The sequence below is a fragment of the Montipora capricornis genome, chromosome 3, assembly GCF_036669925.1.
Source record: "Montipora capricornis isolate CH-2021 chromosome 3, ASM3666992v2, whole genome shotgun sequence".
Lineage (NCBI taxonomy): Eukaryota > Metazoa > Cnidaria > Anthozoa > Scleractinia > Acroporidae > Montipora > Montipora capricornis.
In genome coordinates this window covers 49625712-49639618 of record NC_090885.1, presented here as the reverse complement: position 1 = coordinate 49639618, position 13907 = coordinate 49625712, and the positions used below count along the sequence as shown (strand labels likewise).

The following is a 13907-nucleotide window of genomic DNA, read 5'->3' as shown; positions in this document are numbered from 1 at the left end:
GAAAGCCTGGTGCGAGGACTTATGACGTCACTTACTCAACATATCGCTCGCTGCAACTTGAGTAAACAATGGAAAACATGTCAGAAAGCGAAGCTTCGTCTTTTATCGATCATGATTTATCGACTTCGGAATTATCGTTTGACTTCGAAAAAATATTCTGAGTCACTTACCTGTGATTATGAAGATTTAGACTCGTGGCTACTGAGGAAAAAGCAACCGCATATCGACGAGAAAGAGCTCAAGAGAAAGAACAAGAGGAATGCTTCGAGATCGTTCGAATCAACTGATATTAGATGGTATTTTGAAGTCGTGATTTTGTCTGTTTACCATTGTTCCCTTCATTTGTAAAAATTCAAATTTCTCGTTATTTTGTCTAGGTGCAAATGTACGTGTTGTCCTTCGGACGCAGTAACAAAGGCCAGTTAAAGGGGTAAGGAAAGCTTCTGCTGTTACTAGCGAAATTGATCGGTGAGTGGAGTAGCTGGAACTGAAGCTGAAAATGATCGTAGAAATATATTCAGGAGCAAGGAAAATTATTGCCATTGTCGTTCTTAATTGTTACGTTATAAAAAACATGAAAATATTTCCCGACAAGAAAAAATGAAAAGTGCAATCCAAATTGAGCTTATTATACAGCGCTCTAATACCAATACTTCGCAGTTTGCAATTGGCCTTGCTCATACAATGATGTGTATCGCTCGTTTTTTGGTTTCTTAATCCTATGATGACTATTTTTAAAACCCACTCATCTAAACAACAAGATTGAAGCCCAGGCAGATAAGTGGTACTGTAGTTCTCTGTCATCTGCAACTGCTTCAGTTCCAGCTACTCCACTCACCAATCAATTTCGCCAGTAACAGCAGAAGCTTTCCTTACCCCTTTCACTGGCCTTTGTTACTGTGTCGGAAGAACAACACGTACATTTGCACCTAGAAAAAAATAACGAGAAATGGTAAACAGACAAAATCACGACTCCAACATACCATCTAATATCAGTTGATTCGAACGATCTCGAAGCATTCCTCTTGTTCTTTCTCTTGAGCTCTTTCTCGTCGATATGCGGCTGCTTTTTCCTCAGTAGCCACGAGTCTAAATCTTCATAATCACAGGTAAGTGACTCAGAATATTTTTTCGAAGTCAAACGATAATTCCGAATTCGATAAATCATGGTCGATAAAAGACGAAGCTTCGCTTTCTGACATGTTTTCCATTGTTTACTCAAGTAGCAGCGAGCGATATGTTGAGTAAGTGACGTCATAAGTCCTCGCACCAGGCTTTCTCGAATAAGTATGCAGGCGACATACCAATAATGGCGGATGCTATGAAAAACAAGTATTTCGACGTAATAACATTGAAATGTTGGTGAAAGTAAGTTAAATTCATTATTTGAAAAGCGTATGCAACATTTTGGCGGCGTTTCCTCGAGGATTTGAGACTTTTTAAAAAATCGTGTTTTTTCGTCAGAGTCCCCCTTTAAGGACGTTCGCGCCAATTGTTTCTGCGCATCCTTACTGCGCACTCAAATGCACACGCCACGTCATACACCAGCGCGCGCGCTAAGTAATAAAAATGAGAAATGATAGGGCAAAAGGCCATTGCTATAGCTTTGCCTGGATTTAACGGTCTTGGACGTTCGGTGACCCCTATTTTTCTTTCCAGAAACGGATTTTATTTACAATCATCTCCACGTTGTCCAAAAATGAACAAAAAATCAATGTGGGAAGTTAAAAAAATTTCAAGATTTTTGCTCACGGGACATCAAATCCTGCCATCTTGCGGCTGCAAGGCGCGTGAAACTGTGGTCCCTAAATGCGAACTTGATCTTTAAGGAACCTCACCAGTTGACTAAATTCACTTAATAAGTCCACTTAAACAATATTTGGCAGAGAAGATTTCACTTCAAAGATTTAACTCCAATATATTTGGGTTTACAGACACTGGCCTTATTCGCTAACGAAGCCCGATTTTGTCACATTTTGGGTGTTTTTCCGGGCATGTTCTCTCCAAAACGAAGTCGGTGACCCCCCATTTTTTTTACATTTCTGACATAACTAACTCATCATCTTACAGTGGTAAAAGTTTCAGAAAAAAATCAATGTTGAACAATTTTCGCGCGAACGTCCTTAAGTACAGGTGGTTTTGAGACGCGGACGGCAACCAAAAGAGAACATTTCGCGTACCAGGACAGTGGCGTCTCCCAGATTTTTATACTAATCATCCCTAATGAAGAAAAGGTATATAGCAATGTAATTGTGGTTGTTGTGAAGACAAGTTAAAAGGGAAAATAGCTCACTTCCGGTTGTCGTACGCGTCTCAAAAAAAGGCGTGGAGATTGAATAAGAGTCCAGTCCCAGTACCTCGGAGAGCCTGCGAACAGGCTATGACTTCGACGCCATTGCAGGTTAATTAAATATTCTACGACATATTCTACTGTGTCTACCGGATAAAATCTACGCATTTCTACTACGCCCTGAAACCTACCAAAAAAAACACAGAAGACTCTACGCACAAAGACACTACTTAGCAGGGGAGTGACAGGAAAGACTTTTCCCGACACGGAAAAAACAGAAGAAAAGAAACAAGACGCTTTTTTAAAGCGTTTACTCGGAATACCAAGTGGCGCAGAAGTAGGGTGATACATTTTGGACGAGGTAGTTTTTGTGACTACTGCGCATGGCGCGAAGTCACTATTGCCATCGTGTTAGTATGTAACAATAGAATACACTTCGGAGCCAATCCGCATACAAAGAGTACTCCGGACTCTGCAAACAGTACGATGATTTGCCGAAATGTTCGGGTGCCCCGTGTTCGCAGATGATGATCTGTGAAGAATACGGTTCTGAGGTGAGGTTTTAATTCTTACAACAATTATTTAACGTAGCTTTCGTAGTTTGTTTCTAACCGACCAATTGAGCCCGTTTACGCGTTTAATGAAGCCGCCGTTTTCGAGATAAACAAAGCTTTGCAGTAGCACGTAATTGTCAAACTATAGATGGTTTCACAGTGAGATCATCAAATTAGCAAGGTCTTCTGAATTGTCATCTATAGGAGGTTGAAGATACCCGAAAAATAAATCTTTTTCCAAGTTTCCAGTTCCATGACGTCTTTCAAGTTTCGAAAATAAAGTATTTCGAATTTCCTAATTGTCACCTTACGTAGCTTATCATGCTAACACCATGATACCAAGCTACAGTGGAACCCCATTAATACGGTCATCAACGGGCCTAAAAAAAATGGCCGTATTACCGGGGTAGGGTGAAATTCATGACTAAAGGGCCCTAATGACAAATATCGCATTTGCACTTCCAGAACAACTTTTCTCTTTAATAAACAACAGGAATGTAGGTACAGTAATTGTATAAAATACTTGAAACTTCGCACAGTAGTTAAAACGCATAAAATTGTTAGGTGTACTGTACGTTCTGAGCCTAAAATCAAAACAAGAACAGGCCCAGCTTACTACGCTTCTAAAAAATGGAAGCCGCCGTAATTACCTAACCGAAAGACTTAAGTATCAATCGTGTTTTTGATGAAAGCACAAAGACTTTATCCCTTCCTGATTTGCCTTACTGGATTTTACAGTAGTGTCAAGATCATGTTTGTAATGAAAACAGGGAGGAGTGTTGCTGACAGTACTTTGTAAAGTAAATCGGCTGTTCAATTACAGCGGTATTAAACTAACGAAGTTCAATGAAATTAACATGTCACAGGCGTTTGGCGCGAGTGGCCGACTTAACGGGGTGAAATTATAGAGGACTCTACAGTGCCTCTACTGTTTGGGATTTAAAATTGTGGCCGTTGGCCGTATTAACGGGTGACCGCATTAATGTATGGCCGTTAGGCGGGCTTCCACATGACTGTATTTGATTGAAAAAAATATCTATCCCTATGAATCTAAGCAGTTTGAGCCTTTGAAGTACTAGTACATTAAGAGATGTGTTTATACATTTTCTCTCATGAGCGAAAAGTAAGCACTTTCAAGGCAAAGTTAAGTCCACTTTGATCCACCTACACAAGTAAAAGTTGTGTGATTTCAACGCTTCGACAAAGAGCTCAGAAACGATACGAAACAAGTACGAAACAAAACAAGTAAATGTTTCTGCAGCCAGTTGCTCATCCATAACAACGCAGATAATGTACGGGTGAAAATCGCTTAATGTTTACAATTGCAAATAAATTCAACAGGTGACGGGGTAGTGTCTTGGAACTGGTTGTTTGAATGGAAATTACGTGGGCGTTATGCCCGGCGTTATGTCTATCTTTGCGGGATCCATCAGATAAACTGGTTTCAATTGTAACTAATATGGGTAAGTGAAAAACGGTATTCATCTGCCATGATCTGCGAAGGTTCCAAATTAAGAGTGTTGTGAATAACGCGGCCGGTGACCTCCAGCTCTGGGTATCTCACATGAAGATCAAGAAACTGACAATAAAAAGAAAAAATAGGCATCGGCGGGTGATGTTCGTACAAAGTACAGCTGGGGCAGAAAGGGAGGAAGAAATCTCGGCCATTTATAATATACCACTGCTGGAAGTTCTGTACTGGCGATTTAGTCATGTTGTCAACAGGCAGGATTATAGTAAATATCTTATTCATAACATTTCTAGACGGCTGAATCCAGCATATTCACGTTTAGCTGCATTGCATTGCGTCATTTGCTATATCGTGGAACATGGGCTTTGAATCAGCAAACGAAATTAAACGAGATGCTTCTGTGAAGCATACACTGGGTTGCCTGTGGTACGTGCTACAGAAAATCAGAAGGCACTGAATTGTGTGGTATTGAAATACAGCATTCCAGTCTCTGAAGAATAACAAATAAAAGAGAAGCGAGAAACATTGGCTTCTGGGCTGACATGTTGATAATTTTCAAGTTCCCTCAAAGCTTCTTTTCACCACAAGTGTGCCCTGTTTCGCGGGGTTAGTGTTAGGATGGGAGACCAAAACAATAAACCCCTCATAAAAAACAGAAACATCTGACCGAAAATACTATTAACGCTAACAAATGCGACCTCAGCAAGGTACAGATTCTGTTAGCTTGCTTTATGCAAAACAAATATTGATGAAAAAGCAAATAACTATTGATACACAGTTTTCAGAAAGAGCAGAAGGAAGTTTCCCGGACGGTCGATCGAAAATAAAATGTTTACGACATGAAAACAACATTAATTTTGAACCGTGAATATAGAATATAAAAAGTTACGATCAGCGACAAACATTTTAGGAGATTTTTGCTACTTTCAAGTAAATTGCAAAATCGAAAGTGACATGGCCGGAATTCAGCGGGCCCTGTGATTAAGTTACCGCGGCATGTTTACTCGCCAAACAGTGAAGCATCTGTGTCAAATGATGGCAAGATACCGGGTTTTTGTAAGTTTCTTTTTCTGTCAAGTGTTATAAAGTTTGACTATGAAATGAGCGAAGTCAAAACAAAGATCACAATCGCCCAACTCTTGTTTATGCAAAGTCAAAATTTACTCTCCAAGACGCGTACGACGTTATTTATCACCAGGTACTGGTAATTCCATCATTTTGGAAATAGCAGCTACTTTATTATTCATCTGCGTCACAAGTTTTCACTGATTTTGGGGCTCATTTTGTTGAAATTCAAGCACGCTTCCAACAGGCCTGTGAACCCTTCCTGCTTACAGAGCAATACTAAAAAACTTCTCCCATATCACATTTCAACCTTAAGCTCGAAAATTCAATACACAACCAGTGATATTATAATTCACAAAGGCAGAAAATACCACAGAATCCTTTTCCAGCGAAAATTTTATTGAAACAAACAACATATTTGCTCTTAGAGGCGAAAACCTCTTCCTATTTCATTCAGGGGCACCCAACGACCAATTTGTTGTAAAATGTATTATTAGGTAAAGTCTCCGCTTACGAGCCAGAAGGCTCATCAGGCCGGCGCTTATCTCCGGTTTCTGTAGCATGAAGCGACTAGGAGTATTTGTACTCCCCCCTGGATGGGATGCACCTGGGTGGAGAGAGGCACCGTGAGAGTAAAGTGTCTTGCCCAAGAACACAACACAATGTCCCCTGCCAGGCCCCGAACCCGGACCACTCGATCCGGAGTCGAGCGCACTAACCATGAGGCCACCGCGCCTCCCCTAAAAAAATGTATTATTATACCCCAGTTAATGAAAATAAATGTTATTAAGGCATTTTCAGGTGTTTTTCAGTGTTGCTGGGAAAACATTATCTGTTCCTTTTTCCCAGCAAGACACACAAGAAATTTCCCAGCCAGCTAGATAAAATTGGTTGGTTTACCAGCCAGCTGATCAAATTTATTTCCCAGCAAGGAATTCCGAGCGCTTTCAAATCCCTCGATCCAAATCGACAGAACAAATGCGACAAAACCGGGACAAAACAGGTTTTTTCCGCAAGCCTAATCACTCTGACCAGCCGTCGTATGTTTGTGACTACTCTCTGGGAGAGGGAAGGGGTTCTTTCTTTTTTTTTAGTCGTCCTCAGTCTTCAGAGTTTCTACAGCCAGCTCAGGTTGAAATGCTAGAAAAATTCAGTAATTCCCAGGCAAAACCTCTATGAATAACAAAATTTCCCAGCCAGCTCATCGAAACACCTGTATTTTTTTCCAGCCAGCAAGATTCCTCTGGGGAACAGATAATGTGAACAGATTCGTTGGGTGCCCCTGTTCATTGCGTGCGTGAAGACAAGAAACTCAATTGTGTGAAATTACCATGTACTTCAGGTAAATACTGCTCACTTTTATTTCGTCTCGACGGGCGATAGATTGTTGTCGAAGTCCAGTACTCGTCGCTTTTGAGATTCATGCCTAGTTTATCCAACTGACTTTCCATTATTGAGCTCCATAAGGGTATATTTTGTTTAAGCATCCACTAAAACGCTATTCGCGTTGCATGACTTTCGACGTCATTGCAGGCTAAGTTAATGATTCTACTGTGTCCACCAGAGAAATCTACGCAGTTCCACTACCCTCTCGATCCTAAGAAAATACTCTCATAAGGCTATATACACAAACACACCAATTACCTGGGGTGTGACAGGCAAGACTTTTACCGACACGGAAAAAAAAAAAAAAGGAAAAAAAAAAGGAAAAAAAGAAAACAAACAAACTAAACGCAGACCTCGACTCTGTTTGCCCATAGGCAACCCAGTAACGAGTCACGCTGAAGCCCCAACGTAGAACCCATCATTTAGTTGCTCCACTGCACGTTATAAATTCCGATTTTTATCTAATTCTGTTCGACGTGAGGCTGTTTCAAGTCTCTCGCTATCCGAAATCTGCTCCTTCGCGTTTGTGTTTATTTTTTATCGTTGCAGTTGCTTTGTCACAGAGAGAGGTCAAATGTATTGCTCGGAGGGGTGTAGTACAATGCTTTTAGCCAATGAAATCACCGCCTCCAAATACTATTGTCCATTTGCTGCACAGAAAACTAAATTCTTCCCAGAATATAACTCGGACTAAGTCGGATACCTTTCAGGTATTCCGAGTAATAACAATAGGGAAAAATTTAACTCATTTTCTGACTGGCTTGCCTGGGACAACCGTACAATTGTCAGGACAAAATGTGTTACCATACATGACGTACCAACCGGAATGCAGAGCATTCAACATGGCGGAAGAAGAGACTGAAATAAAAGCTGATAACGCCGCCGAATCAGATGAAAAAATTGACTATCCTCTAGATGTTCAATACTGTGGAGGTAAGTGGAATTTTGTTCATTATTATTGTCAACATTTTGTGGCAATATGTTAAGACTGATATACGTTTTCTTAATTCCTTCGTTGGTTGATCTTTGATGCTAAAATTTATGGGTTAATTCCATGCAGTTTGCAGCTTACCATTAGAGGTACGTCTACTTTTTGTCATTGTAAATTACGTTTGACCGGGACGAACTCAGACCGGCATGAGTTTGTATCGGCCTCCACACATTTCTTTTTATGTGTTTATGCATTGAAACCGGCCTGACAATAAACTCAATAAACTCGTCTCTTGTTGGACTAAGACGAGAAATTCTCGTACTGGTCTCATGTAAATGACAACAAATCTCAGATCGGGTCCAGAAATTTCAACGCTGCATGCTTTTGGGTCAGCAATATATTTATTAGAAAAAACATATCATTTCATCCTGAAACCAGGCACCAGGTATCTCGTCCTGGTTTCAAGTAAACAGCTTCAAAAATTTCACACCAGCTTCACACCAGTCTGAGTTCGTCCTGGTCTCATGTAAATACCCCATGCTCAGCATTCACACCCTCCCCACCAATTTTATTGAAAACAATAATTATTACGGTATCAATAATGGAATACATGTGTTATTTAACAATTAGACCTGTAGCCCTTCGGGTCAATAGCCCATGAGGTGAAGCTGAAACAGCCAAACAGTGTGACTCCGCTGCATGTACAGCACAGGGTATTGCCAGACAGTCACCAACCCAGGTATAAACCCTGTCCAACAGGACTTGACTTTCCTTGGGCAAGCCATAACACTATCACGTGAGATTGAGGTCATGTGTGCTAGTTCAAGAGAGCATTGGAAACTTGAAATGCTCTGGCTTTGAATCAATACCCGTGGGACTACATGAATTGTATGCGTTCTCCTACATGTGAATGCAATAACACTTTGACCAAGAGAGGAACTACTGTCAAAATATAGAGCTTTCTAAAATTTAATGCCAAAAAAAAGCAGACCTTATAATAAGAATAATTATTATTGGACGTACGGTGTACCTTGAAAAGCATAACGAAAGTATTGAATATTTCCGTTTACCCTATACAGTATGGTAGTAGATTCCTACAAGAGTCCTAAAAATTCCTACAGATTCCCGCAGTGATGTCATATTTTTCCTGCAAGGATAAACACATGGTTACATCTACCAAGGAAGTTTTCTGAACAATGACAGAAAGCAAGGAAAGTTTGTCTGTGGTTGGAAAATGTCAAGTGGTGACAAATGTCAATGTGAAGTGAGATTTAGAGATTAATTGGAGAAATGATTGCACTAAGTAGACAATTTAAGCAATCATTGTCTCTTTATAGAAACCTGGAACATTCAGGTGACTTTAACGGGATGCAAACCCACGACCTCTGTGATGCCAGTCCAGTGCTCTACCAACTGAAGCCATTCAGTTAAGAGCAGGCGAATTTGTTGGCCTGAATATTTGTGAAGGGTCTGATACTTGTGCTTCTGCTGTCGTCAATAGTGAGAACCAGGCTTAATAGTAGCTTTTGGCTAATAAACTGGAAAAAGCAACCTGTTAATGATCATTTAACAAAAAATAATTTCCTGCAGCCCCTACGTTGATTTGTGAAAATTCCTATAAGTGCGTGGATCCCTGAAAATTCCTACAAGCGCATAATCGTTCATTATTGTTATGGCTATGAAGTAGGATTAGGGTTAGAACCTGGTGAAACTTCTTGAAAATTGCTGGATCATGCCTTCCCTACAGCTGTATGTGCTAATCAAGCAGTTTTTATTTCATAGTACTGTGAATACACTGTAGAATATGAGAAATGCAAAGAATGGTTAAAGACGAATGTTCCTGATGTTTACAAAGTTCTAATAAACCAAGGTAACTCTCCAGAATAGGTATTAATGAGTTGATTTTGGCAGTGAAAGCCATTGCATGTTCACCGGCATTGATTCATCAACAAGTCTTTATCAATAAAAAGAAAAGGACTGCAGTATCAGCACGTATTTCTCCTTTAAAAACTTTGTAACCAGGTGGTTGCATGGAAAAATATGAAAATGTTACACTTGTTAAAAAAATATTATAATAATTGAAAAAAGATCTTGAAATCCCAACGTTTCGGCTACTAACATAAGCCTTCTTCAGGGGTAATAAAAATATACAACGAAGTGACAAGTGTATTTAAAATCGCGTAGATGCTAATAAAAAGCAGAATATATCATAAAATCAGTTCTTGTCCAATAACACCAAGGCCCTGTACTCTTGGGGCAGGTACGTGCCATCATCGCGGTTGAGCGGACTTTTGCATGTGTTAATTTCCCGTGCCTCTAAGAGGCGTCGGGTTCGCCAACCAGGACTGGTACATAATATTACAGACGATTCCCACGAGATAGTGTGGCCAGACTGTAAAGAATGTTCGGCAAGTGCAGATTTCTTGGGGTGTTCTTGTTCCACCGTTTTTTGGTGTTCTCTGAGCCAAGCATGCAAAAGTCCGCTCAACCGCGGCATGTACCTGCCCCAAGAGTAGAGGACCTTGGCATTATTGGACAAGAACTGATTTTATGATATATTCTGTTTTTTATTAGCATCTACGCGATTTTAAATACACTTGTCACTTCGTTGTATATTTTTTTACCCCTGAAGAAGGCTTATGTTAGTAGCTGAAACGTTGGGATTTCAAGATCTTTTTTCAATTATTATAATATTTTTTTAACCAGTGTAACATTTTCAGTTTTACCAAGTATTTCTCCTGCCCGCACGACCATGATATACCACAGAGGACACACCAAATCACTGGGAAGTCTGACTTCCCTACTCTTCATGAAAAGTGGGGGGGTTTTTAACAATCCCATATTGTTGTGAACAATAAAGGGTTCTGAGATAGGGCCTTTGGCTTTTCATCCGTATCCAAGAAGACTTGAAAGTCTAATGCAATACAGTTTTTCAGGAGCTTTGTCCTTTGAGAGAAACTGTTTTGGTAAAGATCTACTGATTGCTTTAGATGTTTTGTCTTGATCTCAGCTGCAGAACAGTTGGCAGCCACAGATATTAGTGAAGGTGCTTCAAAAAAGAAACAAACAAGAGGTGAATGATATTAATTTTACGTCAATTAATTTGCTACTATGATAAAAAAAATCACTTCCTTTTTTTCTTCAGACTTTTAAAGTGTGCTTGCTTAATAACACCTGACTGGAAAAACTTTGAGCTTTGATTTTTATCTAAAGGGTGTTTACTTTGAGTCAGTGTAAATTGACTGATTGGACCTCAGAGGGTTGGATCTAGGGTAAAGTGATGTCATATTCTCACTAGCTTAAAATTCCAGTGTGTAAATGCAGCTTACTTCATGTATGTATGTATGCAAAAATGTGAGTTTAAAAGTCTGAAAGCCTGAAACCCCCATGCTGCATACTATTTCAGCTGCGTAGACACCCACCTCTCTCAACATTTTAAAGTTAAGTAATGGTGGACCAATAAATAGGGAAATTCCAGTTAAAATAAACAAGTGTCTTTTTTAAATCAAGGCTTTAAACATGCATCACCTAGTGTTTAATTAACACAGTTTTGAAATCAAAAGAAAAGTAAGAATAATTGATTTTTTGGTCATAGTAGCACTCAAAGTATTTTTTTTACTCATCAGGTACAAGTAAAGCTGTGTGCCAAAAATTCCCATTGTGTTTAATGTACACTGTATTATTCATGGCTTTGGTGGTTTTCTTGTTTCTACTGAGAGAGCTGTGGAAGTTAAACCCCCTGAGTACAGTTTGCAATGCAATGTTTTGTTTTTGCATACATAGTATTTGGTAATAAGTATTCATTTGACTGATTTTTCTCTCCTTTCAGGTGGCAAAGGGGTTGTAAGAGTCCCCAAAAAGAAGGTAAAAAACAGCAGCATTCAGCTTAAGCTTAGGCTCTCCATACATTGAATGGCACATGTTCAACTGCTGGGGAATTAGAGTGAGAAGGGAAATCCTCTCCTTTTCCCTGCTTGCTCTAATTCCCCAACTGTTGACCACTTGCTATTTGACGCACAGAGAGCCTGTGTGCAGCTTTTCAACGGTTTGGACTAATGTGGTTTTTTTTAACCCATTGAATCCTCAGAAGCCCTACTACCCCCTCCCCCCCCCACCCCCCCCCCAGTTGATGAGTCAAATTGCCTGGCGTTAGAAAGATTAAAATCTGTTAAGTCTCACATCCAGGAGTCAATGGGTTTATGGAGGAAAGATAGTTTTTGAGTGATTAACCCATTGAATCCTCAAACACCCAAGGAAGCCTTTAGGTGACAAGTAAAATCATCTGGCGTTAGACAGAGTCAAATCTGTTAAGTCTCACTTCCAGGAGTCAATGGGTTTATGGAGGAAAGATAGTTTTTGAGTGATTAACCCATTGAATCCTCAAACACCCTAGGAAGCCCTTTGGTGACAAGTAAAATCATCTGGCCTTAGACAGAGTCAAATCCGTTAAGTCTCACTTCCAGGAGTCACTTGATTTAAGAACGTTTTTAAAGTTACAGTATATATGTACCGTATATCATTGTGGTGTTCTCTTCTTATTTTATTTATGAAGAATGTGACGAAAAAAGTTGCACTTTCAAGAGCTCAACGAAATAAGAAGAAATATGTCACTGTCGTGACAGGACTCGGTACATTTGGTGAGTTCAGCTGAACAAATGATAACATCTTTCCTTACTAATGATTCCGCGGGTAAACTAATGGACATACTGGTATCTCGACACGAGTAAGGCTTTCGATAAAGTGGACCACGCCAAGTTACATTTGTGTAATTTAAAGGTTGCACCAATACAACGTTACTGGCAAACTTCAAGACTGGTTCAGTTCATACCTAAGGACGGTGCCTACTAATTCAAAAGTATTTTTGCGCGGTTTACTGAATATGCGGGAAAAGCAGATCTCAACAAGTGTTATTAAAATCCAAAAAGAAAAAATCCCATTTTTCAGAGATAATTAATCAACAATAGTAGCAAAAAGCTTTAAAATACAAAGCAATGTATGGCGTTCCTTTCCAAATTAAAGCTTAATTATCTCTGAAAAATGCATGGTTACCCTCGATTTTCTTTTTGGATACCAAGACCACTTGCTCAGTTCTGTTTTCTCCGTATAAATCTAAACCACCCAGAATATCCCTGCATTAGTACGCACTACCGATAGGAAATCCGAGTATCTGGAGATGCGCAGAACGTATGCGCAATGACAACAGTAGGCACCGTCCTTAAGGAACGCAAGCAACAGGTTACAGTTCTCGGGTTCATTTCCCGAGAACTGCTGTTTACATCCGGGGTACCACAAGGGGTACCTACTAGGGCCCACATTGTTCCTGCTGTTTGCAGATGATCTGCCTGTTATGCCAATGATACCAAGATTTTTAAGATCATCGATTCCATCACAGACTGTAATGCCTTGCAAACTGACCTTAACGATCTTGTCAGCTGGTCGGAACCTTCTGGGCTCATACTTAATCAGTCCAAGTGTAAATACCAGCGCATCACCTGCAAAAATAACACCTGTACAGCACACGAAATGCCTTTGGAACGAACGCCTTTGGAATCTGGAGACACAGAGAAAGACCTTGGTGTGTGGGTGTCAAGCAATGTTTAAACTTCGGAAAAACAAGTGACTGACCTGTGCGCGAAAGCCAACAAACTCCTCGGTTTCGTGCACCGAGCCTCTATGTGTATCTACACTGTAAAGCACCCAAACACGTCGCACACTGTATCTCCGCTCTCTGTCGTCGCATCTCTGCTACGCAATCCAAGTATGGTAGCCACAGTCCATTGGCTTACTAAAGCAACAAAACCTATTTTGAAGCTTCCCTGCCGTTGCGATGTAACCTATAAGACCCGTTTTCAACTAACGAATCTGTTACCTATCTCTTATTAGCACGAATTTTTGGATATAGTCTTTTTCTATAAAGCTGTAAATAACTTACTTTTCATAGATAGTGAAGCTATGCCTGTAACGAGACAATCAACGAGATTTACCAGGTCATCTAGCAGCAATGCTATTACTTATGTTCCTAAGGGAAGTAGAACTGTTACTTATCAACGCTTGTTTTTCATACGTGGATCCCGAACATGGAATGTTCTGCCCGCTGAGTTACGCGCCGCAAGTCATATCTCCCTAGCCTCATTTAAGCGTTCACTACTTCAATATTACAATAAGGTCCTAGATCTGTACGGGGTTGACGACATCAGAACCTGGAGAACA

The 13907-nt window shown here is 40.1% G+C and overlaps 1 protein-coding gene across 1 annotated transcript in view; it reads left to right on the top strand.

The window, feature by feature from the left end:
• The first annotated feature begins 7569 nt into the window (after nt 1–7569).
• The window catches only part of LOC138043315 (density-regulated protein homolog), a 9288-nt gene continuing 2950 nt past the window's right edge, over nt 7570–13907 (top strand). The window contains exons 1-6 of the mRNA XM_068889549.1: nt 7570–7699; nt 7827–7846; nt 9480–9567; nt 10708–10770; nt 11527–11561; nt 12250–12334. Coding sequence (XP_068745650.1) covers nt 7576–7699; nt 7827–7846; nt 9480–9567; nt 10708–10770; nt 11527–11561; nt 12250–12334 — 415 coding nt within the window. The 5' untranslated portion in view covers nt 7570–7575. The remainder of the gene's footprint in view (nt 7700–7826; nt 7847–9479; nt 9568–10707; nt 10771–11526; nt 11562–12249; nt 12335–13907) is intronic.